General features: G+C 35.5%; 3 protein-coding genes and 2 long non-coding RNA genes across 7 annotated transcripts; 2 read left to right on the top strand and 3 right to left on the bottom strand.

Moving 5' to 3' along the window:
• Positions 1-8: 8 nt before the first annotated feature.
• Positions 9-3,427, bottom strand: LOC110870988. 2 transcript variants are annotated; one of them, XR_004864966.1, is made up of 9 exons: positions 3,359-3,427; positions 2,761-2,852; positions 2,552-2,640; positions 2,355-2,391; positions 1,726-1,839; positions 857-1,014; positions 436-638; positions 264-314; positions 9-136 (listed from the first exon to the last, which is right to left on the bottom strand). It is a non-coding gene; the product is annotated as an uncharacterized LOC110870988 (long non-coding RNA). The 2 variants fall into 2 exon arrangements; XR_002553409.2 differs by lacking the exon at positions 2,761-2,852 and having other exon boundaries at positions 11-136; positions 3,359-3,373.
• Positions 3,428-4,319: 892 nt separating this feature from the next.
• LOC110870987 lies at positions 4,320-6,952 on the top strand. 2 transcript variants are annotated; one of them, XR_004864967.1, is made up of 3 exons: positions 4,320-4,581; positions 6,169-6,228; positions 6,705-6,952. It is a non-coding gene; the product is annotated as an uncharacterized LOC110870987 (long non-coding RNA). The 2 variants fall into 2 exon arrangements; XR_002553408.2 differs by having other exon boundaries at positions 4,323-4,581; positions 6,179-6,228.
• A 687-nt stretch (positions 6,953-7,639) lies between these two features.
• LOC110870986 (protein NRT1/ PTR FAMILY 5.5) lies at positions 7,640-9,149 on the bottom strand. The gene is made up of 4 exons (XM_035976609.1): positions 9,013-9,149; positions 8,792-8,921; positions 7,774-7,988; positions 7,640-7,696 (listed from the first exon to the last, which is right to left on the bottom strand). Exons 2-4 carry the CDS (start codon positions 8,919-8,921, stop codon positions 7,655-7,657), a joined length of 387 nt encoding a protein of 128 aa, XP_035832502.1. The 5' UTR covers positions 9,013-9,149; the 3' UTR covers positions 7,640-7,654.
• Positions 9,150-15,762: 6,613 nt separating this feature from the next.
• On the bottom strand, positions 15,763-19,768 carry LOC110872521 (zinc finger CCCH domain-containing protein 11). Its single transcript, XM_022121331.2, has 8 exons — positions 19,423-19,768; positions 19,238-19,322; positions 18,500-18,640; positions 18,291-18,379; positions 17,824-18,012; positions 17,042-17,172; positions 16,849-16,951; positions 15,763-16,150 (listed from the first exon to the last, which is right to left on the bottom strand). Exons 1-8 carry the CDS (start codon positions 19,588-19,590, stop codon positions 15,977-15,979), a joined length of 1,080 nt encoding a protein of 359 aa, XP_021977023.1. The 5' UTR covers positions 19,591-19,768; the 3' UTR covers positions 15,763-15,976.
• A 1,476-nt stretch (positions 19,769-21,244) lies between these two features.
• On the top strand, positions 21,245-24,028 carry LOC110872520 (uncharacterized protein YKR070W). The gene is made up of 12 exons (XM_022121330.2): positions 21,245-21,491; positions 21,565-21,671; positions 21,774-21,809; positions 21,907-21,980; positions 22,055-22,095; positions 22,181-22,252; positions 22,367-22,553; positions 22,664-22,759; positions 22,833-22,900; positions 22,974-23,181; positions 23,290-23,373; positions 23,722-24,028. Exons 1-12 carry the CDS (start codon positions 21,385-21,387, stop codon positions 23,776-23,778), a joined length of 1,137 nt encoding a protein of 378 aa, XP_021977022.1. The 5' UTR covers positions 21,245-21,384; the 3' UTR covers positions 23,779-24,028.
• The last annotated feature ends 1,102 nt before the right edge of the window (positions 24,029-25,130 follow it).

The following is a 25,130-nucleotide window of genomic DNA, read 5'->3' as shown; positions in this document are numbered from 1 at the left end:
TAACAATCGGTTAAAAAAAAGAATGTCAATCTACACACCAACCTACTTATAATTATAAATGACCAACATATCTTCATGCTCCATATACTTCAACACACAAGCGTCACTGAAGTGAACCCATCTAGTTAACATATACCTATGGTAAAACAAAACAATACGAATATAAACAATATGCATAAACAAAAGTTGAATCTAGGTTGGAATTTATAAATATTGACATCATCACACAAATAATATTAACTTCGACGGGAGAATGAGAATACCTTTAGTATTTAGTACACCTTCAAAACTATTCGTTCATCAAGTCCAGCCATCTTAGCAATTTTAGCCGGAACACAAAAAAAATGTGCAAGTATAAATATTAATAGGTATAAAAGTGTAAAACAAACATTATTGATTAAAAAATATCTATTTGAAAAAGATTATAGATCTTACAAAACGTTCTTGTAACAGTGGAAGTGAAGGAGGTTACATTATCTTCATCCAATTGATTAACATCATTTGCAGACATCTATTACACTCCTGATTTCATCTTTTCCCAGTAACTCTCCTCCATTGGGATCCTCCAAAACTTTTCTCCGGCGGATCTGAGGCAACAACCACCTCCTTTGCCAGCTCATCACTCGGCGAGAAGACCCCTGTTTTAGAAGTGTTCATCATCAATATTACACTTTTTACCATCAGACACTTCAAATTTAGTACTATGTAAAAAGACGCACATTGGAAAAAAAAATTATTCAAATCCCAGCGGGGCGCGATCACAAGCTTTGGAGAATATTCAATGTATTACAATCAACAAATAAGGGCATTTGGAAAACACATTGCTAAAGAAACAACTCAAGCATAGAATGAATACCATGGTGCAAAGAATTCCACCATCCAGAGATTTTTGCTTTCAACAACCAATTCCTCAAAATTACGTGAATTCAGTTCGACTGATAAACTTGGTTCTGATTTCTCACTTGATCCTCCTGTTGTTTTTCCACTTAACCTGTCCTTGAGGAGTGCCTTGACCTGTGCACAGTAAACTATCTATGAATACTTCAAACAGTACAGCACACATATATGAATTACAGATGACAGGCGCAAGACAGAGTCTAATTCAGTGAGACATGTTAATTAATATAAAAACTAATCTTTTCATGCCAACCTTTACTGTGACAGGGTTAAACTGTAATGAAAATAGTTGTGACTTGTGAATGATGGTGATTTGTGAGGACTCAAACCACCAACATACAAATTCTTGTCAAAATTTAGAGAGCATCCTAACAGTTTTACTCCATGACAACACATTTCAACATACAGAAAGAGAGAAAGGTAACAGTTTTATAAGACCATGCGTAGTGGTATGTGATCCAGCGTGATTCTCCCCCAAACATGCCCAAAAACGCTTCCACCCCCCACCCCCATGGCGTGATTTAGCAAAAATGCCCTCCAGGCATGCTTTGAATCACGCTAAATAGCAAGTTGGTTGGCCAATCAAATGTATCCCTCTTTTTCTTGGCCAATCCCCTTTTTTGGTTAGTTTTTTTTTTTTTTTAATTCTTTACACCCTTTTTAACATAATACCAACATCCCCACTACACCCATTTTAGAAAACGCCCAATAATGCCCCTTGCTGACTGGACTGCCACATGGCGGAAAACACCCAAGGGTGGGGGCATTGTTCACCCTTACCCTACGCATGGTCTAATGAATAGCAGATTTAAAATTCGATATGATGACCTGTGAAAGTGCAAATTCTGCTATTGGTTTTGCTTCCCTAGCTCCTTAGTAATCAATAGGAGGTTTTCCAGGCACAAATACTTTAATAGTTGGAAATCCTTTGATACCATATTCCTGTAGAAAGCAAATGACAAAGTTTACATAGATTCTCATAGAAATAGATACTGAAACAAAGAAGTTTCTTGCTGGTGACAAGAGCCAATCATAAAACATTAAAAATGTCTAAAAACAACATATTGAATATAGGATTTAGGAGGCTCTACATAGGCAATAACCAAACCCTTTATTTCACATCCATGGTGTTTCTACCAAACAAAAGCAAGCCTATTCAAGTTGAGAATTACAAATGTCTTAATAGATTAGGACACAACGGTTATATGAAGTCCAAAAATTTCCTTTACTTTTGGAATATTTTCAATTCATAATAAACTAAACACACCCTTACTGTGATTAAATCTTCATAATCTAAGACTACTAAATGGTACTTTAGATAATCTATAATTACTAAATGTCGTGAAGCCCACGGGCGTTCCTTTAAGAAAATTGTTTCAGCAATCAGTATGTCACCCGGTGCCGAACTTACCATAATAAGTTTAATGAATTTATTGAACACATGAGGTAACCCTTACCAAAATTCTTCATCTTCATCGCACTGAATCTCCAGTCCTAGCCAACCGAGTAATATATATATATATATATATATATATATATATGACAACAAAAAACAAACATTAACCGCAAGCGTAAAAAAGTTAACACTGCTCAAAAATAAATAAATGTATGTTTAAAGATGAATGGTATATAACAAAACTTTAAAAGAAATTACCGATTTTTGTAGAGAACGAAACTTCATCTTAATCTTTTTGGGGAATTCATGTTGATGTACATCTTCACCGATAAGGATAAGTTCAATACCTTGTAAATGACATGTTCTTAGATAATTAAGACAAATGAACATCATTAAAGTATTAAATTTATAAGAAACGACCCATCAGTATGGCTAAACTAATCAGAACACTAAAAGACTAAACTAACATGTTCCAAAGTAGCAAAATCTTCATTTAGCTTTGTAGAATTGTAATCCTTATCATTGACACCCTGTCTTTAATTTGCAAAATATTTGACACCTACTTGTACCCAAAAAAAATGCACTGTCATTCACTTATAAATAAAAAAAACCCTGCAGTTTATTACCATATAAATCCAAATTCCCATACTGCCCCCGAAATTTAATTTCTTTTGAATGTGCAATTGTGTCTGCACCTATGACTTTAAATTTTCTCACAATCGAACTCTGACATCAATTCGACGGGCCCTAAATTCGACGTAATGTGTATGAAGCGTCATCTCAAGGCCTTGAGGCGTTCTCCTGACCACCTCACACCTTTGGTGCAAATGATTTTTTTATAACAAAGGACAATCCTTAAAAGAACTTGTTTTTATTATTAATGGTGAAGAATTAACTCAATACCTCTTGTGTCAAATTTTAAAAATTTGCTGGAATCATCAGGACTATAACCATATGACCCCAATGCTATCATTCCTCATGCAAAGCATGCCAATTCATCCATCTGGGCGCATATCCAGAAACTTTGTAATTATTATTTATTGATGATTTGGTATCCTGCATTACCTTAAGTAAAAGATGACGTGCAGTCTTGCGGACCAAGCTCAATAGACCTTTCCTTGATGTATCCCACATTGTGACAACCCTCAAAATTACAGGTATCCGTACAATTAATTAATATTAAATTTGTGCTTAATGACTGTGCTTGATTTCAACTAATGATTTAACTGCTTTCTGATTTCTGATACATACATACATATGCATCACAACTCATGTTGTCACTCCATTTATTACACACAAACTTTAGTGACAAATTTGATGCACAAAGCACAGTTAGCACAGTGAGCGGATAATTCAGAAACATGCTGACAATGCCAGCACATAGACAGACAATATTTTGAGGGCCAGTATGAGCCAGGGACAAGGTACTACACTAGTAGGGAGTGTAGGGAAGTAAGGACCATAAAACTGCGTCACTAGGTGCTAGTTTAGGTGCCGGTAAGTGCCTAAAACCCACTCAAAGTGTAGAATTCTGCATCAATTAACCAAATTCAGCATTTTTAACATGCTAGTGGTGTGCAAAAATATGGCAAAATGGTCCTGTATGCTTTCCTAATTGTCGGGAATTAAAAGTGTCACAAGAAGTTACATAAAAGACACTATACGGTATAATTTAGCACTTTAACGGAACGGTATCTAACCGAACAACCGGACATTACCCGGAACACTAAAATATTACCAGAAACATTGTTTTACTTTTTCTGAGCTAGTTATGGTTTCCGAGCACCCTAACATATTATAAAATGCATCATACACATTAAACATTAGAAATAATGTTTAACCTTCCACTAATTAAATTATATACTAACAAAAAAAATTACAATTTACCCCCATATATATGATTTACGGTCACTAGCTTGGCCCCACTCACCAAAATTTATGCAATCTTCCAAAATCTCTAGAAATATTCATTTAGATCTTGATTTGATTATCTGTGTACTTGAGGGAGCATTTAACCCAATGGATAATAAGTTTAGTGGGATATAAGGACCAATTAGCTCACCATTTTCATCCACTCAATTCCTTCCCTCCCTCTTCACATAAGCTACGACCGAAACTCCCCTATATACCACCACCATTTTTCAATTCAATCCCACTAATCCAAGTGCACTACAAGGTGATACAAGGTGATTTAGAAGGTTTGGTGAGCTCGGATCTTGAAGGACCTCTACTACAAGCTTTTATCCACTCATTTTTCTCCATTGATCTTCCCTAGCTCTAAGCTAGTTGTAAGCTTCTTTGATCCTTATTTACTTCATATTTATGGTGGTTAAAAGATTATATTATGATGAAAACATGTGAACACTAAAAGAACATGAAGATAAATCATGAAAAAAATAAGATTACAAAAGATGAAACAAGATGAAATAATGATAAAATGTGGTTGTTTTAAATATGTTGATGTTTGCATGATGATTACTAGTAGTGTGATGTTAGTCATCATATGAAACTTGTTAAATTATGACTGAAAACATGAGTTAACAAGTTAGAAGGTGATTAGGGGTTTGCATAAAAAGATCACCCCTGATATTTAGACATGAACTTGATAACAAGGTGATTTCTTAAAAAAATAAGTAAACAAAGTGAGTGGATGATCGTATGGATCCGAGGTTTACAAACGTTTTTTCTAGATAAACCAAGTTAAAAAGATGATTTTGAAATATCATAACTTTTCTAGCACTGACATTATTTTTTGGAAATAAAATAAGTGTAGCAAGTCTAGTAAAACAAGAAAATGTTGTAAACAAATATTTTTGTAAAATAAGTTCACAAGTTGTGAACATCAAAAAAAAAAAAATATCGAGAATGAGATTTTAACAAAAGTAAACACACTTTGGAGGGTAACTAGACCCACTAAACACCCCACTAAGTTACTACACGTTTTTATAAAACATCAAGTTCATGTTGTATATTAAATAGGAATAGTTTTGCACTTGGTAAGTGTAATATTGCTTAGTGACTTGTTGTTGATTGATTTGAATGATTTTTCGAAAAGAAAATGATATGCTTATTAGCATAGACACCTCCATTTACAAAGGAGATTATGGCGAAATTTTCTAAAAATTCCAACACTTAGAAATTATCTTCTAACAAGTGTTTACAAATATGTTTTAACTTTGTTTTTCAAATATAAATCTCGCCATGATTTTTGTTACAAAATACAAAGTATCGGATGTTGGTTTTTATAAATAAAAATGGACAAATATATATTTATTAATAAGACGCTTGTGTGAATATTTGTTTACTATATAGTTATATTATTTTAGGGTAAAATAATATAACTTACAAATTACCATGATATTTACAACTCCAAAATAATACCAAAAATCACACGGAATAAAATATTTAAGTTACACACTTGACATTGTGAAACCGAACGCTAAAAACGTAACTTACGAAATTTCCGGGAAATACTTTTACAAATATATTTTTGGAAAATATTATTTTGGAAACTAATGAAGTGAAAATATATTATTTTTGAGAAAAATATATATATTGGAATACGTTATTTTTGGACAAATAAGCTATATATATTTTCTAAGTGGGACTTAAAAATATATTATTTTCGGAACTACAATATACATGTATAAATACCCCCATCCTTGGGAAGAAAATACGGAAATCAAAATACTTGTGAAATATTAATGCAAGAATATTGTTTACACAATTATTCCAAAATTAAATATAATACGAGGTTAAAATAATTATATTAGCAAATAATTATACTTGGAATAATATTGGGAAACACATGAAAACGTAACTCAAAAACCTTCATACTAAGTAAAGGCACGGCCCGTTCGTCTAATAGACATTAGTACGTTGTAGGTTGTCGTGTAGCTGATCGAGCTTGAGTTACGAGCAGGAGACGCACTACTGTGAGTTCATGTCCCCCTTTTCTTTTAACTGTTTTCAGTTTTATACTTCGGGGGTAAAATACATGTTACGATTATTACAAACGCTTATTACATAGTATGATTAGCTTAAGGAGGGTTTACTACTTAGATCATGTGAAAGGTCGGTATAACACTTAAGGCCATTAATCCTCATCGTAGGACCGAGGGACATGAGTGATAGATCTATTTGGGTGTAGCGAGCCCACACCCATGTGGACCAGGGTGGCCCATGTGGTGACTATTTCTTATTCCCGGAGACAAGTTTGCTAGGTTTGAGTACTTCCTGCACCGTTTCACATATATTAGTGGCTTTGCAACCCATTGGTGATCTCTTTTTCCTTAATTGCTACATACCAGGGACTTTTATACATACAGACACACTTTAAAGGTTTATACATACTCACTTACACATGAACTCGCTCAACTTTTGTTGATTTTTCAAATTACATGTATTTCAGGGAATTAGTGGATCTGGCGGATTATGCATGTGTCCAGCTGCGTTGTGAAATAAAGATGTCATCCAGGGTAGTAGGTTTAGGAGGTGTAACCCTTACCTGGGCGGGTTACATGTCCTTAAACCACGTTTTGTTTAAAGTCTTTTGCTGTGTCTCATGAACACGTTGTAGACAAGTATGGTTTGTAACTTATTTTAAGTGTCGACATTTTCAAACTATGATGTTGTGGTATTTTTAAACGTAATGAATGGATGAACATCTTGTGGTTTTATCATATAGCATTGTTATGATTGTTGCTATGGTATTAAGAAGTCACACCAAATAAACCCACGCTTCCGCAAAAGTCAGGGTGTGACATACATCTCTCTGTTTTAATATTAATTATAATCATTAATAATTACACAAAAAAAGATGTATTCAATATTTAAACATTAGAAACCCTCACCATAAACTGTATAATGGTTGCTAACTCTAGTTGACAGCTTCAATCAAACGAAAAAATTAGGGTAAACAAAAAAGGGACTATAAAATTGCTTATGAACTTGAAGGAAGCTTTCAATCATTAGAGTACCATGAAACTGCATGCAATGCTCTCCTAATCGTCTCCATTGTGTTTGAATCTATAGTAGGAAAATCGAAGAAATTAATCTTGAATCGATGTCTCTCACACATATTCTCTGCTCCTCTTTCCTGTACTTCAATTTAAAATGACCAGTACATGAATTAATAATAGACCAACTTCCAAATTAAGGAAGCATAATCAGGTAAGCTCAGTTTTGGACAATCAACAAAGAAGTCATCACTAAAATCCCCTTTGAAGCAACAGATGGTGTTGTGGATTAACAAAATACATAGAACAAATGGTGTTGTTAACCTGACTCGGAGTACCAGAGATATTACTGACAAAACAGGGTTCGGTATAGTGGCCATTACAAACCACAAACCACAATCCATCAAAAAATAGCTGGTGTTGACATGGTCAGTAATCCCAATCCCTGCAGTCATTAACTTTATATCTATTTTCACATTTGTTTTATATATACAGAAACTGCAGCACAGCTGAATGACTTACGACACTGTAGGAAATGCTCGAGATTATGAGCATATAGAAGTCGCCCATGAAGGCATTGACAATGAACGCAAACCCAATGGCCAAAGCCGGTGTGATTCCATTCCAAATGTTGATCATACCAGCAGCATGTGTAGTGATTAGGTTCCAAACATTTGTTAAGTAAGTCATCATCACATACATTGCAAATGCAGCTAACAGGTCCGCCCATATCAGAACTGCAAAATCAACACTTGTCATTCAAAATGAACACTAAAACGGTTCTGTTTTGCATTTTAGTAGGTTGAACCGTGTATTTTTTTTTCAAAATTGTTATTATATATATTTTTTATAAATGATAAAATATGGGTTATGAACACACATAAATAATACATATTCCAAAAACAGTTAAGTATATACCAAAGGTTAAACATCAAGTTCAATGGTTTACACATATGTTCTAGTTCCAAAACATCAGTCGAACTGTAAACTTGGAATTTTAAACTGGAAACTAAGGTTTGAACTGTATAAACCTCAAGTCGGCTGATTTCAACCAGATGCTCCTTGTTACATTAAAAGTTTACATATTATTAACCTGCCCTATTCGCTAATATTGTGAACCCTTATCATACGAAAACTTTGCAGCCTAATCAAAAGAACGTATAAGACTATAATCAAAAGTAACAAAACCAGAATCGTAACCTAGATGCGATGAAACAAAAAGGTGAAAAAGTAATATACACAATCTAAAAGTTCACTCATAAGTCATAACCGACTCAATTAACAACCGTGAAACTATCAGAATCATAAAAATCCTTAATCAATCACAAAAAATCACCTACTAACGTACCTTTAGCTAACATTTCCTAACCCTAATCACACAAAAACTATGCAATTTAATCATAAAAAAACGTAATATTTAAAGCAAAACTAAATAAACAGAACTGTGACCAACATGAAATTAAACAGATAAGTGAAGACCAAATTGAAATAATGGAATATTAATGATCGATTAGGATGAATAGGTTGAGAGATGAACTACCTCGGTTCATGAGGTACCATGGGATACCGAAGATGACGCCGATGATCGCCATACCGGCCATGACATGCTTCTTCTCGCCGCTGTACATGTAGTGCTCCATTTTAGCCCTAAATCCGCCATTGATGTTCATCTGGTTTACCAATTTTTCTCGTTTGATACCTAAACCCCTTTCTGAAGAAGATGTAAACAATCATAAAAGAAGAAGATCAAGGAATCATTACCGTCGTGTTCACTATTGACTATTAAAGATTGATTAAAGGTCATCGCACAAGGTCGATTGAGCTCCTGAGGAGGCGATTCGGCGATTAGGGTTTGAAGTGAGAAGAGGAACGATGAATGATGAGAGAATGAGAGAGAGAGAGAGAGAGAGAGAGAGATTAAGAAACGTACAAAAGAAGCTTCCCAATCCTTGATTTTTAGCTACGCCACATGTATGCTTAGGTGTCAGCTTATTTGGCATCAACCATAGGGTGACATGTGTCCCCCAATGATTTGCTTTATTAGATATATATATATATATATATATATAGAGAGAGAGAGAGAGAGAGGATTCCATTCAATTAAGAACCACCACGAGTTGTAAGAACCATGAGAATTCCTACTTTTCGTGCGAGGTGGGTCATCATTTTTTTGCACAAACGTAGATGAAAATGTTATAAACATATCTGTAAAAAAACAAAAAAACTTATCGAGTCGATAGTTACGCTTGATGTAAAATAAGTTTACGGCGGTGTAAATTTTTTTACAATAAGATATTTTTACACCCGATGTAAATTTTTGCATGCGACATTATTTTTTTATTTTTTTTCATTGCAACAAGTGATTTTTTTTAAATTTTGAAAAAAAAAAGATAAAAAAACCTTTTAGAAAGCCTAATTCTCATGGTTTTCACAATTCATAGGCTCATATATTTTCAAGCAACTTGATCTAGTCAAGAGTGAACATAAGTCAATGTCAATCTCTCTCTCTACATACAGATAGATATATATACACATATCTTTTACTCTACTCTTTATGTATACACACATAGGGGAAGGTTCATTGGGGAATACTAAAAAAGTGGGGAACAGCGGGGAACCGATTAAAACGAACTCTGATTGGACTCATTCCAGCGGCATTGGAACCGGCTCGTCGAACCCTAACTAAGATCTCTTAACGCTAAACCCTAAATCCTAACTCCTAAACTCTAAACACTAAAGCTAAAAAATAAGGCTAAAACCTAAGCTAAAACGTAAAATCTAAACTATAAACCCTAAAAGCTAAACCCTAAAGGCTAAAACTAAAGCTAAACCCTAATGCTAAACCCTAAACACTAAAGGTAAACCCTAAACCCTAAAACTAAACCCTAAAGCTAAACCCTATAGCTAAACCCTAAACCTAAACCCTAAAAGCCAAACCCTAATATATTTAGGGTTTAGGGGTTATGATTTAGGGTTTAGAGTTAAGAGATCCTAGTTAGGGTTCGACGAGCCGGTTCCAACGCCGCTGAAATAAGTCCAATTGGAGTTCGTTTGAGTCGGTTCTCCAATGTTCCCCACTTTTTTAGTGTTCCCCAATGAACCTCACACTACACACATAATAGTCCATTTAACTACACATTGTTCATTCTCAAAGTCTTAGACATAGAAAATTGATAGCAAAGGAAAGATTGAAGAGAAGAAAGAGAAAACCATGAGTCCACCAAAGAGGGGTCAAATTAAAGAGAAGATATTTCAAGGATTTGGAGAAAAAATTCGCAACATAACACTTGTGGAGGAGGAAATGCATCTTCACATCATTAAATTTGTGTCCCTCCAACTAAGAGTAAGTAACTACGATTTATTTGGTTTTCACATTTGATTTTTACTCTATGTGAAAAGATTGGAGAATCGGATTATGAGTTCCATCACAAAAATGATAGCTAATGTGTTGGTAATTCTTTTGATTTTTGTAGCTTGAATGGATTATTGATGAAACAATGGTTAACCAAGGGAGGTTAATTTACTGGTCTCGTCAAGTAGGGTTAATCCCTTTTTTCCGAGGATCGGTGGCTGGATTGTCTGCTGATCTGTCTCCTGCACAAGGAAAACACACCGTGACTCGCAACAAGGAGGATGAAATGGGTGGTGCTCCTTGTTACCACTCTCCAGCGTGAGAATCAGTAATTTGCTTGAGCGCAAAGTGTGTGATAGTAGTAAGGGTGAAAGAGTTTTGATAAGCGATCCCTCAAACCTGGTCCGGGATGGGTATTTATAGCCGAGGAGTGAAGGAGGGTAATTGAGTGGCTAGACTGACAACGCGCAGCCCCTTGCAGGTGTGTCAGGCTTGTCGGTCATGGAGGTGATGCCGCATCCCACTATGGTGTCAGTCTGTGCGCAAGTGTCGTTTACGTATGGGCTGACAGATGACCGTCATCAGTGCCACTTGCTGTTTTGGCTACCTGAGTCAAAGTGTCAGTCTCACTTGCGTCGTCATTAGGATGCGGTGCTAGGCCGCATCGCTGCCTGCGGTAACCGCGGTTGTTTCCGCGTCCCTTGGCTTGACGTAGATGTTTATGGGATGCGGTGCAGAGCCGCATCGCCATACTTGGTAACTGCTTTTTCTATATCCCTTGTCATTACGAAAATGTTCATAGGATGCGGTGCTAAGCCGCATCGCAATGTGCTTCACACACAAGGTAAGTCTTCTCATCACTTGACAGATTAGATTCGACCGCTGCGTTCGCGCATGCTTGCACGGACGCAGATAAGTTCTTGCCGGTGGGAGTATTTGATAAGGGTAATGGTCACTCGCAACCATATTGGTGCGAGATTTGAGACCATACCCCTTCAATTATGTATACAGGATCTTGGTGCAAATAATGATGGTGCTATCTCATAGTTGGAGATTCACATTAGTTCTATGTCTATGATGCTATATAGAGATGTACATTTCTTGATGATGTTGTATTTGTTATTGCTAAGAACATTAAGAATTTAAGATACAAAGTGAGATGTGAAATATCGTAGTCTTAGTCTTGTTTATGATCCCTCATGAGTGAGAACTGCAATACACTTGTAACTAGGGCTGCAAACGAACCGAGCGAACACGAACAAGATCTTGTTCGTGTTCGTTTGTTAAAAAATATATGTGTTCGCGAACCGTTCACGGACACTTATCGAACGAGATTTTATGTTCGTATTCGTTTGTTAAGAAAAGGAATTTGTTCGTGTTCGTTTGTGTTTGTTAATTTTAGGCAACGAACAAAAACGAACGTTGACGAACACAAATGAGCACAAACTAATGTTCATGAACACAAATGGAAACAAACAAACACAAACAATCGTTCATGAACAGAATATATAATACACTGACACTTATATTTAATTTGTCGAAATTTTAAAGTATTTCAATAAATATAAAAACTAAAAACACTAATGAACTATCGAACACAAACGAACAAGTTACCGAACGTTCACGAACGTAGACGAACGAACACGACCTCTGTTCATGTTTGTTCATTTAACTAAACGAACGGAATTTCTTGTTCATGTTCGTTTGTTTAATAAACGAACGAACACAAACGAACTTCCCGCCGAACGGTTCACGAACTATTCGCTGAACGTTTGGTTCGTTTGCAGCCCTGCTTGTAACATTTTATTTCATGCCTTCTATAATTATTTCTGATAAGTTCTTCAGAATAGTGACAAAAGTTTCAAACTCTTTCAATTAACTAGAATTAAGACAATCAACGATCTAATCAAAGTATATGAGAGAAAAGGCAAGAAGAATAATTTGAAGATGTACACTTATAAAAGTTAATTACACTAATAACTTTATATTCACGCTTAAAAATAATAATAATACAAAACAACAAAAAATTATTCTATTATTGTAATATAAATTAGGGTTAAGATATAATACTAAGTTTATTTAGGTAGAAAGTCTAGGAAGTAATCTTGACCATTCATTTATTCAATCAAGGGCTAAGATTAAATGAGTGAAACTGAAGTAAAAAAAGGAGGCGCGTGGGTTTTTCTAGGGGCATTCTAGTCAATCAAAGTCAATAGTTTCTCTCTCCTCCAATCCCCCAATTTTTAAACATTAATAACTCTTTCATACGACATTATTTTTTTATAAAAATTGCACAAAAAAAAACGAGCGTTTTTTTATCTTTAAAACGAGTATAATATTGCTATATTTTCGAAATTTTTTTTCGAAAACCCAGTTGCGTAAAACGTAATGGAAAAAACCAAGTTGCGTAAAACGCAATGGAAAAAAAAACCCCTAAAAAATGACATTTTTCTAAAACGCAATGCACCAAAAACACAAAGAAATGTCTTATTTGTAAAACGCAATGGCTAGAAAACACATAGAAATGTCTTATTTCTAAAACGAATAACCTAAAAACACAAAAGAAAGTGTACTTTCTAAAACGCAGTGGACTGAAAACACATAAAAATGTGTTTTTACCTAAAACGCAATGCACCAAAAACACAAACAAATGTCTTATTCCTAAAACACAATGGCCACAAAACACTTAAAATGTCTGTTTGCACTTGACTGAAAACACATAAAGTGTTTTACCTAAAACGCAATGCACAAAAAACACAAAGAAATGTCTTATTTATAAAACGCAACTGCCAGAAAACACTTAAAAATGTCTCATTCTAAAACGCGATTGCCTAAAAAAACAAAAGAAAGTGTTCTCTGTAAAACGCAATGGACTGAAAACACCTAAAAATGTGTTTTACCTAAAACGCAATTACTAAAAACACTTCAAAAATGTGTTTTTCTAAAACGCAATGGCCAGAAAACACATAAAAATATCTTAGTTCTAAAACGCAATGGCCTAAAAACACCAAAGAAAATGTTCTCTCTAAAACGCATTGAACCAGGACAATAGTTTTGTCTGTGCTGTGAATTGTCTGAACCAATGCAGTTTACGAATGTAGTTTTCCAGCTCGACCCCAGCCAGGGGCTCTGCCCCTTGGACCCCGCCAGGGGCTGCCGCCCCTTGGACCCTGCTACCAGGGGGGCTGCCCCCGGACCCCCGCCAAGATCGTAAAACGCAATGACTAAATCAAAAACCCAGATCGTAAAAATGAAATTAAAGAATTTCTTACATGGATCGAAGCCGATTTCTTCAACGATTGACGAAATTTGAATGATAGAAACACTTATCAGCAATCGAATCGAACGGATCGAGTGATTATCTTCAAAATCACGGGAAAAAACGAGATTTTGAATGAAATTAAACTGGGTTTTTCTTCAAAAAAAAGCTGAAGAACATGTCGATCGGGTGTTTGAATCATTGATTGATGACGAAAATCGCACTATAATGTAGTGATTATTGAGATAGTAAGTGAAGAAAAGGTTGAAGATGATAAATTTTGAAAATTGTGGGTTTTGAAGTTATTGGGGAGAAGAAGGAAGAAGAAACAATAGGATTGACTAAAATACCTTTTCTCTTTATTTTAAATTTTGTCACATATTATAATCTTATTGTTTCTTGTCCTTTCTAAACAAAATAAACTTTCTATTTGATCCACATCCATATAAACTAATCTTAAAATATTCATGTTCCTATATTTTTGGTACTGGGTACCAACGTATTTTGTGTGAACCTTGAGGGAAAATATGTCAATTCATTATAGATGAAATTACCAATGAGTGAGTTTGTGACATCATAAAAAAGCATCTACGTAACTTAGTTACATCAGCAAATATTACGTTAGGAAATTGATAGCATTCACACCAATATAATTCAACTATAAATTATTTTTTTTAAATTTATTTCTTAAATTTTGAAAAACTTTGATCCGTTATTTTTTATCTTTATCTTACTCATAAATACTTATTTTATTATATTTTTCTTATTCTTATATGCTTGTAATAATTTGATAAAGGATTCATATTAGATTTTCAATTGTAAACGACGCTGGATTGATTTTTCAAATTATAAAAATCGGGTATAGATATGATCAGAGGTAGACCTAGATAAAGCCCTGTGTGGGCGGGCGCACCACTTGAAAAAAAATAGTGTATTTTATAGGGCAAAATCCCGATGCACCCCTTGAAAATTTGGTTAAACCCCTTGTTCGCACCCATTAAAAATATTTTTTTGGGTCCGCCACTAGATATGTTGGTTACGATGTGGAGTGAAGGATGATTTTTCTTTTTTTTTTGACATTTACCTTAAATTTAAAAAATGGAGAGAAGTATGGAGGAGGTGCTATGAATGCTCACGCTGGATGGTGGTTACGAGAAGAACCCCCAACTCCCGTTCTCGTGACGAGCTCACAGTGTTTTGTTTTGCAGATTAGCTCTCAAGACTACATTGGCGGTTTGATCTAGAAGTGATTAAGGATTAACCCCATGTTGAGATTACCATCTTAGGTTTTATCCCCCCGGATTAGAACCGGTGTTTCTTCAGAGTGTTATGGATTTAATTAGTGAATCGGCTTTCATTGATTTAGAACGAAATAGGTGTTCCTTTAGAACGATGGTTGATTGAATTCTGATCGGTACAACTTTCCGATGGTAAGGGTGTTGCTGCTGGTTGGGGGAGACAAGGGGCGAGTTGGGTGCCAAAAGAATTTTGGTTTATTGAAAATGAAAATGGTGAAAAGACAAATTTATTGAAAATGAAAATGGTGAAAAGACAAATTTACCCCTCACGCCGATGGGCATGTGGGGGTACTTGACGGACTAGGTAACGGGCGTTGGTTTCAGGGACAATGTAAACACTTGAAACATTGGGGACAAAGAGTAAGAACGAAACTTGATGTTTTGGGTAAAACTCATAGACGAAAACCGCATTTTACTCGAAGGGTTATTAATGTAATCTTCTTCTTACAAATAAAGGACATTAATTGGTCCGTCAACAGGACATAGGTCAAATTTTAAATGCGTTTGTATCTTTTTTTAATTACTTGGACTGTTTATTTATTTATTTTTTTTTTTTTGTAAATTTCGAATATATCTAGCAGCAATGAGTATGAACAAGAAACTTAACATGGAGAAACAGCAAGCAAACAAAATTCAAAACTTGCATTCTACAATCTGATTTATGTTGTGCACTTGTAGAGTATGAAAGAACAAAAAGGTAGTGAATTCCAACATAGATGAATTACCTCCAATAGCTATCAAACGTTGTTGACAACGTTTTCTCTTCAAGTTATGTTGATTTTATCCTCAAAAGTGAAGATTTTGTCGACACGAGACTTACTTTACAGGCTCTTTGATTTGAATAGATGTTTTTGACAAGCTTGCTTCAAGTTCATTCAGTTCGTCCATATCTAGATCGTCATCGTCATCGATCTCAGAGTTACCATCTTCGGAAACAGCAGCCACACTTGTTGATGCACTTGGCCCACTTGTGGACGAATTCTCTTGTGCCTGGAAAGGGCATGAATGCATGATCATTCATATCAACACGATGATGAACATGGCTAAGTATAATCCGTTCACAAATATCAAGAGGAAAGTTACTGTACAAATAAACTTAACGTACTAAACGTACGAATTGCATGAAAAGGACAAAAGTAGGCGGTGGCATTTTTGTAATTATCTACTTGTAGGGTAATTATCAAAATTACTCTACAAATGATACTGTAGAGTAATTTTGTAAAATGTTCAGGTAGAGTAATTTTGGTCTTGTAGGGTAATTATCAAAATTACACTAACCCCCCCCCCCCCCCCCACCCAAAACTAAAAGCTAAAAACTAAACCATAAAGCTAAACCCCATAACTAAATGCTAACAAAATTACTCTACAAGATCAAAATTACTCTACAGGATCAAAATTACTGTACAGAATCACTTGTAGAGTAATTTTTAATTGTATGTTGTTTGATAAACTTGCAGGGTAATTTTGATTCACTTGTAAAAGTAATTTTGATGCAGAGTAATTTTGATAATTACCCTACAAGAACATTTTACAAAATTACTCTACAAGAGTAATTTTGATAGTTACTGATAATTACAAAAATGCCACCGCGCTTTTTTATCTTTTCCTTCAGTTCGTACGTTTTGTACGTTAACTTTATTTGTATTTGATCTTTATCCCAAATATCAAATGGGGCATTCAAGGAGTACCTTTTGGGCGGTATCATCAAGTTCTTCTTCTCTGTTGTACTTCTCATATGCCTCAGCATCATCCACAAACACACTAGCATCGGAAAGAAACAACTCCCGCCCACTGCATTACCAAAATGGCAAAAACAAAATGAGAATGAGATTAAGAAATGTTTAACTGAAAATGCTATAATGTATATATAAAAAATCAAACCTCATCCGGTCATTCTTAGCCCTCTCGGCTCTTTGAGCCGCCAAGCCAGCTTCTTTTTCATCCACCTTCTTCTTTTTCCAATTCATAAAGAGATCGGTAGTCATAGGAGTTGTTGTTTTTACTTTAGAACGCTGCACATATAAAAATAACACACAGTGGTAAGGTTTATTGGGTCAATAGGAGAGTATAACACATTGCACATCCTTGTCTTCATCCATAAAAACCCTCAAATTCTCAAAAGAGTAAAGTACAAGGATGGTCCCTGTGGTTTACCAAAATTTTGCATTTGATCATTAGCTTTGCAAAAGTACATGAATGGTCCCTGTGGTTTACACTTTGTAACGCATTTAGTCCCCAGCCAACAATTCTAAAGGTTTTAGCATGTCCAAGCTGGGGACTAAATGCGCTACATAGTGCAAACCACAGGAACCACCCATGTACTTTTGGAAAAAGCTGGGGACTAAATGCGTTACAAAATGCAAACCACAAGGACCATCTGTGAACTTTAGGAAAGCTAGGGACCAAATCCAAAATTTTCGTAAACCACAGGGACCATCCGTGTACTTTACTCTTCTCAAAATATACAATTTAAGGTAATCTTCAACCTCATCATTTTTCACATGGTAGCCTATCACCTTAGACTTGATATTATAAAAAGTTTAATGATAATTTCTCGGCCTAAAGTGATGGTTAACCAAAACAGAAATCTAAACAACGTTGGTTATGGTTTTATGCAGTTAAGTCAAAGAAAAAAAGGGTGCATTAGTGAAAAAGATAATCACCTGATCCTCAATCTCATCCTCGATAGCTAGCTTATTAGCCTCTTCTTCTAAAAGAGCTTTCATTTGGGATTTCAAGATGTATCCGGGAGGGAGAGCGTGTCTGTAATGACACTCTTTATTACCGTTTGGACATACCCAGAACCAACCATATTGCTTTTTCTCCACTGCATCGAGGAAGTGTTTGCAAACCTACAAAAGTAGTCCCCACGAGTCAAATGAAAGATTTTTTGAAAAATCAAATTCCCAAAAATGTATCATAAACCGACATTATATTTATACTTTAAGATGATTTGATTGAAAAAAAAAATCAAAAGAAAAAATGTGGGAGAACACCCAGGCACTGGCGGTAATAATTTATTTCAATTATCATGCATCGTCTTTTTAGCGCTAGATACAGAGCCAATATAATCCACCTATATGATATAAAGACTTGATATGTAATAAAGTAAAAGCTTAAGAAAGTATACGATGTCGGTTGGTTTATTCTGGTTGTACTCTTTTCCTTTTGATTCCACAACTTTTTCCAACGTCTCCAAATCCCAGTCCTCCATTGTTCCTAAGATACACATGTAGAAATTGATTATACTCCATATCAAAGGACACAAAGAAAAAAGATAAACCAACCAAATAAAATGAAAAAAAAATAAATAAATAAATAAAAATGTTGATGCATCACCTTCATCACGCTTATCACTGAAAATGTCAATCTTCTCACCCTTCCTCTGTACATTCAAGTCATGAGAAAACTTGCATTTGAAACCTTTCGCACATTGACCAGCCTTGAAAAACTCGCACAATATAGACTTCGGATCCACCCCTGACCATAACGATAACTTATCAGATGATCAATCGCATTGGCAAACATAACTTGATTCACAAATATGTTCTTAGTTGCTATCATTCAACATAGTAACAAATTGCAAGATCTTACAAGTTACCAACTCGTATAATAAACCATTCAATCATATATAGGGCTGCAAACGAACCGAACGAACAGGAACAAGACCTTGTTCATGTTCGTTTGTTTAGAAATATATGTATTCGCGAACATGAACGAACGAACGCAAACAACCGTTCATGAACATAATATATAATACGACACTTATTAGATATTTAATTTGTCGGAATTTTGAAGTATTTAAATAAATATAAAAACTAAAAACACTAATGAACTATCGAATACAAACAAACATGTTACCGAACGTTCGCGAACATGAACAAACGAACGCGACCTTTGTTCATGTTTGTTCATTTAACTAAACGAACGAAATTTCTTGTTCGTGCTCGTTTGTTTAATCAACGAACGAACACAAACAAACTTCCCGCCGAACGGTTCACGTACTGTTCACCGAACGTTTGGTTCGTTTGCAGCCCTAATCATAATAAGAGCTAATAATACAAAACCTTAACCTACCAACAGGTACTTTGGGTTGAACAACAGCAATCTTAAACAAGTCATTCAACTCCTTCTCTCTGGCTTTCTCTTCTTCCTTCTTTTTCTGTCAATCATACAAACTCACAATCAATATCAAAACAATAGCTGAAACTAATCAATCAATTTACTGAAAAAATAAAAACCCTATAAAAAAACAATAATACCTTTGCAGCGAGTTTGGAAGCATCAGGTTTGGGGACAACATTCTGTTGAAGTGACTGCACATATTTCTGAACATTTTTGCTCTTGTTCTTGTTCTTAAGCCCAAATGTTTTGTCTTCAACTACTTTCTGCTTCTTTGCTATCTCCGATTTCGATTGTTTCGGAGGCATCTTTTAGGAACAAATTCAAACTTCTAACAAATTGATTGAAGCAATCGAATCAAATAGATGATCCGGTGATGAAGAAATTGAATATTCGGTAACTGATTAGGGTTTTACCGGTAGAAGTGGATGTACAGGAGTGGAGGTGACTACCGAAAAGGGTTGATTTGTTTGTTCGTTTGGGGTTTGGTTAGGACCAGGATAAATGACTTTTTTACACTACCAAAGTTTTTTTTTTTTTTTTTTTTTTTTTTTTTTTTTTTTTCTTTTGCAATATACTATTGGTGTTATGTATGATGTTATGTTTTTGAAAATAGTATTGGTTTGTCTGGGAGTATTTGTGTAAGTTGGTTTGATTATGAGTTAATGTAGGTGCCATTAACAATGAAAAACGATATATGTTTGTCTCCTTCAGTCAATCAGTATTTAAGACTGAATTGATTTACTAGTTAAGAGATGAACTAGTAGATTTGAATTGCGGGTGTAATTTTATTAATATTTGGATTGTCAATTGTTAGGTAATTTTTGTTACCATTTACATGTTTTTTTTTGGTTAGTTCGAGGCTTAATAAGGATGCTTGAATAATTTTTTTAAAGGTGAACTTCATGTATAAGGTTACTACATTCTCTGTATCGGAGAGCTCCGTGTTATTCCATTCTAGCCAGGCTATGTGTTTTAATCGGACTTACGTTGGCTTCAAAGTTTGGATCTTTTGGGCGTTCTCCTGGGAAACCATACCGCCGACTGCCACTTGACAGTCGTTGTGCCACCACAAGAGCAAAACTCTTTAGCGTAACACACGGTGGGACGAAAACCCGGTTACGCTCGGGAATCGAACTGACAACCTCACACATGGCCTAGTTCAAATCCTTTGTTGCTTATATCCACCCCATATGACACAAGTGAGAAATGAACTTGAATCTTCGTTGGAAAACCCAAGCCCCTTACCACTAGACCACAAGCAGAGGGATATAGGCTTGTCTATATCTTTCCTAAGCATGATAGTACTCGAGCTCGGCTCGTTTAAAACTTAAAACTCAAACACAACTTTGTTTGATACTCTTGTTTCAAATTTGAGCTCGACTCGTTTAAATTTTTAATAGTCAAGCGCAACCTCGTTTGATGTTGTTCAAGATTGAGCTCGACTCATAACACAACCTTAAGGGTCACATATTTGCTCCTCAATGGCGCATTTATCTGGAGAGCTTGAGCGTAAGAAATGTTATACATTTTCAAGTCCACCCAAAGCTACCCATCCATACACCCCAATCTCATAAAGAAGCTTTGACTTCGAAAATATATTATCCAATGTATACTCAAATACAAAAAGTACTCAATGGTTATTGTCAAGAGTAACAATATTTTGGATTAACTTAAATAGAATCTAATTAAGTATTTTAGCAAGGATGTGTATTTGGTGTCGAGTACCGGTACCGTACAGATAGATTCGATACAGTATTTGGTACCCCTTTTTCCATAAATTTGGTATCGATAACGTATAGAGATGAACATTTTTTAACTAGTACCAATACCATACTAGGAGATTCGGTACACTCTTCGATACCCCCTTTTTATAAATTTGGTATCAGTATTTTTGATACTGGTACCGGTTCGGCACCTTTTAAGATGTGGGTGACCTTAGACACAACTTGTCTAACGGAACTTATTCAATAGGCAATTTTGTGTGGTCTAATTTCAAATGAAAGAAAGTATAGTGATCAAATTGGAAGAAAGATTAGTTCATTCATCTTCATCGTGAAACCAGAACCAATGCCGCATTGTCTTCGAAGTTCCAGTACAAGATGAAATTCCGTACGGTTTCTAGGGTTTTACAGCACAGAAACAGATCGCCATCAATCCAATTGCACACTTATCGTCTTGTAGCTCACCTTCATTCCGCACCTAAGAGGTTCGTTCATCGATTTACAGCAATTCTTTCAACTCGTTATATGTGATGATTAAAGTTGATTTGATTGCTATAGACCTTCGTTTGGAATTGCATTCGATATCGACGGTGTTATACTTCGCGGACGTAGTCCAATTGGAGATTCTCCTAAAGCACTGAAGAGATTATACGATGATGATTCTGGTAATATTTAATACTGTATTGTAACAAACTAACAATCAGATGTGCTTTTGAGGTCTTTCTTTTTCCAGGCAATGATTTGATATTGTTATATCTCTCTTGCAGGTAGTCTTAAGATCCCATACCTGTTTCTAACAAATGGTAACTTCATTGAAGGATTTTATTATTATGTTTAATGTTTAATTACAGCAATGCTTAAGGCATAGTACTAACTAGTTGTCCTATTATTATCTGATAGGAGGCGGCATTCCTGAATCTAGACGGGCGTCTGAGTTGAGTCAACTCCTCGGAGTTGATATTGACCCTATTCAGGTATTTTCTGAATGTTCACTATTATAATTATTAGGTTTTCGATACAGCGTTACATGAATATCCACCTTATGTAGGTAGTACAGGGTCACTCACCTTTCAAGAACTTGCTGACGAGGTATCGCTATGATCTGTATTCTGGTTTTGTAATGCTAGTTAAGTGTTGTAAGTTGTAACATGTTATTGCTTGTCGTTGCTTTTAGGTTTGAAAATGAATTGGTTGTGGCTACTGGAAAAGGGGAGCCTGCAGCGGTGATGTCTGAATACGGTTTCAAGTAAGTACTATTAATCTCAATGGAATGTTAAATATGGGATCTTTGATTCACAAAAGCTTGATTATGCTCTGTATTATGGATATCACTTAGTAGTTGAGTTTCAATTATGTGTAGGAAGGCTGTCTCCTTAGATGAATATGCGTCTTACTTTGATAGCATTGACCCTTTAGCACCGTACAAAATGTGGACCACAAAGCAGCCATGCAACAAGCAAAGAAACTTAAGTTTCGATGTGACTTCTGAAAGAGTTAAAGCAGCTTTTGTTGTTAGTGATCCTGTTGACTGGAGTAGAGATATTCAGGTTGCTTTTGATGAATCAATGGACCGTATTAGTCATTATGTTTACAACTAGATTGCGTTTGTTTATTCTATTCTATGCATCTTATGTTTTGTTTACTATTAATTTTGTAGGTTCTTTGTGACATTTTGAGATCGGGTGGTCTTCCTGGAGAGAAGTCTGAGCATCAACCAGATATGTATTTTGCAGCTGATGATCTTGAATATCAGGTCAGTAATTGCATTCATTATCTGTTAGCACATGTTTACTGGAATGCACTGATGATTTTAAAGGTCAGGGCAGGCTGTGTTTCCTTCCGAACGTCTTGGCATGGGGGCATTCAGGATCGCTTTAGAAAGCATCTTTAACAGGTGATTTCAGCAATTAATTCAACTGTATTATTATCGTTCTTTTCTTGTGACATTTTTTTGGCTGCTCATGTAGTATTCACCACAAGCCATTGAAGTATACCTCGTTTGGAAAACCAAATCCTTTCGTGTTCAAGAACGCGGAATCTGTATTAATGCAACTTCAATCATTGACGAGTGATGCTGATCTTAATGGAGATTACAAAGACAAGAAATCCCACCATTTTGAAACCCTATACATGATTGGTGACAATCCGTCAGTTGACATCAAGGGTGCAAGACAGGTGCGCTTTTATTCTTTTGAAACTTAATCAGACTGATCATAGTTGGATTAGTCAGGTCTAAACGTTGTAACTTTTATATGAATTCATTTTCTCATGCTTATATCTCAGGCGGGACATCCATGGTTTTCTATATTGACAAGGACAGGCGTTTTTAGAGGAAAAGAGAACCATTCAGATTATCCTGCTGATCAGGTAAGTATGTCTGAATTCACGTGATTAATGTTATTAACCCTAAAGTATTATGTTCTCTTTCTATTTCCCTAAAAGGCTTAGTATTCTAAGTGATGCCGGCTAACATGGTTTTTTAATAACTTGGATGTTTTGATTAAAACAAGAACGGCGGTCTGTAATACAAGCCACACAATTTTTATTATTGACTAGTTATATACCCTTAATTCTCAACCAACTCTAACCACACTACCAATAGTATGCTTCACAGTTGAAAAATGTGCAGTTGTAAGGTGTAACTTACACTGGGTTGGTCAAAGCCTAGATCTAGTGCTCGAGACGTGTGCTAATTTCGTTACTTGTATTGTGCAGGTTGTTGTTACCGTAGAAGAGGCTGTGGAGTTTATCTTGCAGAGGGAATTTGCTTAGCAGAAACACATATTTTTTTTCTTACACTCTATTCGTCTAAATCAACATCATGATTCATTTCTGTTCTTCACTTCTTCTGAGTTTAATTTTAGAATGGTATAAGAAACCAAAATCAAATCCAAATGATGTATCGGTTTTCTGAGCAATCAGCCAAACGGATATGTTATAGTACTAAACTACTTTGAGCCGCTTCACATTCATTTGTACAGAAAATCAAACGTCCTATTCTCAAACCTTAAAACATATGAATGATTCCTCCGTTCTTGGTCATTTAAAAAAATCCCTTGATTATGTCATCAAACTACATTATTCAAGGGGGCGTGCTGTGTAGATTCGTATGCGAGTTGTCAAGCAAAATTAACCGGTCATGCTCATGCACAAGTGTCCTAGCTATGTCACCTGATGAAGAAGCAGGTCAATAAGTTGTTCATAATGGTCGTATCCAACTTCTGCAGCCAGAGGGAAAGGTGGTGAATTGGGTCGCCTGCTTACGCGTGCTCGAATACCTGCCATGATCTGACCACAACAGCAACCCAAAGGTTGATGTCATGTGTTAGTGTGTTGTTTGGTTGTATTCCTGAAGAAAAAAAAAAAGAAACTCAGCTCTTGTAATCAACCTATTTAAAAGAGAATAAAGGAATGAAAATGCAGAGGAGGAGAATTAGTATATGCTCATTATGTCATCGATTTTGTTGACTTTATTCTTTGTTGTCTGGTAGCTCGACAGTGCACGTTGAGTGGTGATCTAAGATTTGATCTCGTAACTGTAGCGGTGAACTTGTAGCTTACGGTTTCATATCGCAGCCCTACCGTTCCTTTGGTGGTGAATCTGTATCCAAACTATCCTTGGACCCATCCTATTTTGACAGTTTGATTTGAATCAAAAGGCAGTGTGGTGGAGGATTAGTTTTGTGAAAGAACAGAACCCCATTACTTGTCATATGCAAATTGTTGTTACTGTATCATATATATAATCTTGCAAAGGGAGAGGGTATGGCTTAATCAGAAGAAATACACTTTTTCTTTGTGACCCATATGCTTGCATTATTTAGTTATGCCATTATTTTTTCAGAAAAGTTTGAGAAACCAACACCACATCTGAATGACTAAAAAAGGTATGGTTTATTTAAATACTTATCTATTCAAGTTAAGCTTTAAGGAAGTGAATCCAATGAAGTTTGAGGATGATGTTGTACTACTTTAAGAGTACTGGTGGCTGAACGACTCTTTGGTACAACAAAAAGATCATCGATACCAGTGCCGTCCTTGAGACTTCATGTGCGACAAGTAAAGTGGGTCTTTTAAAGGGTATTGAGTATTTGGGTTAAATGATTAGTTGATATTTGGAGGGT

The sequence above is a fragment of the Helianthus annuus genome, chromosome 8, assembly GCF_002127325.2.
Source record: "Helianthus annuus cultivar XRQ/B chromosome 8, HanXRQr2.0-SUNRISE, whole genome shotgun sequence".
Classification (NCBI taxonomy): domain Eukaryota; kingdom Viridiplantae; phylum Streptophyta; class Magnoliopsida; order Asterales; family Asteraceae; genus Helianthus; species Helianthus annuus.
This window is presented reverse-complemented; position numbering and strand designations above follow the sequence as displayed.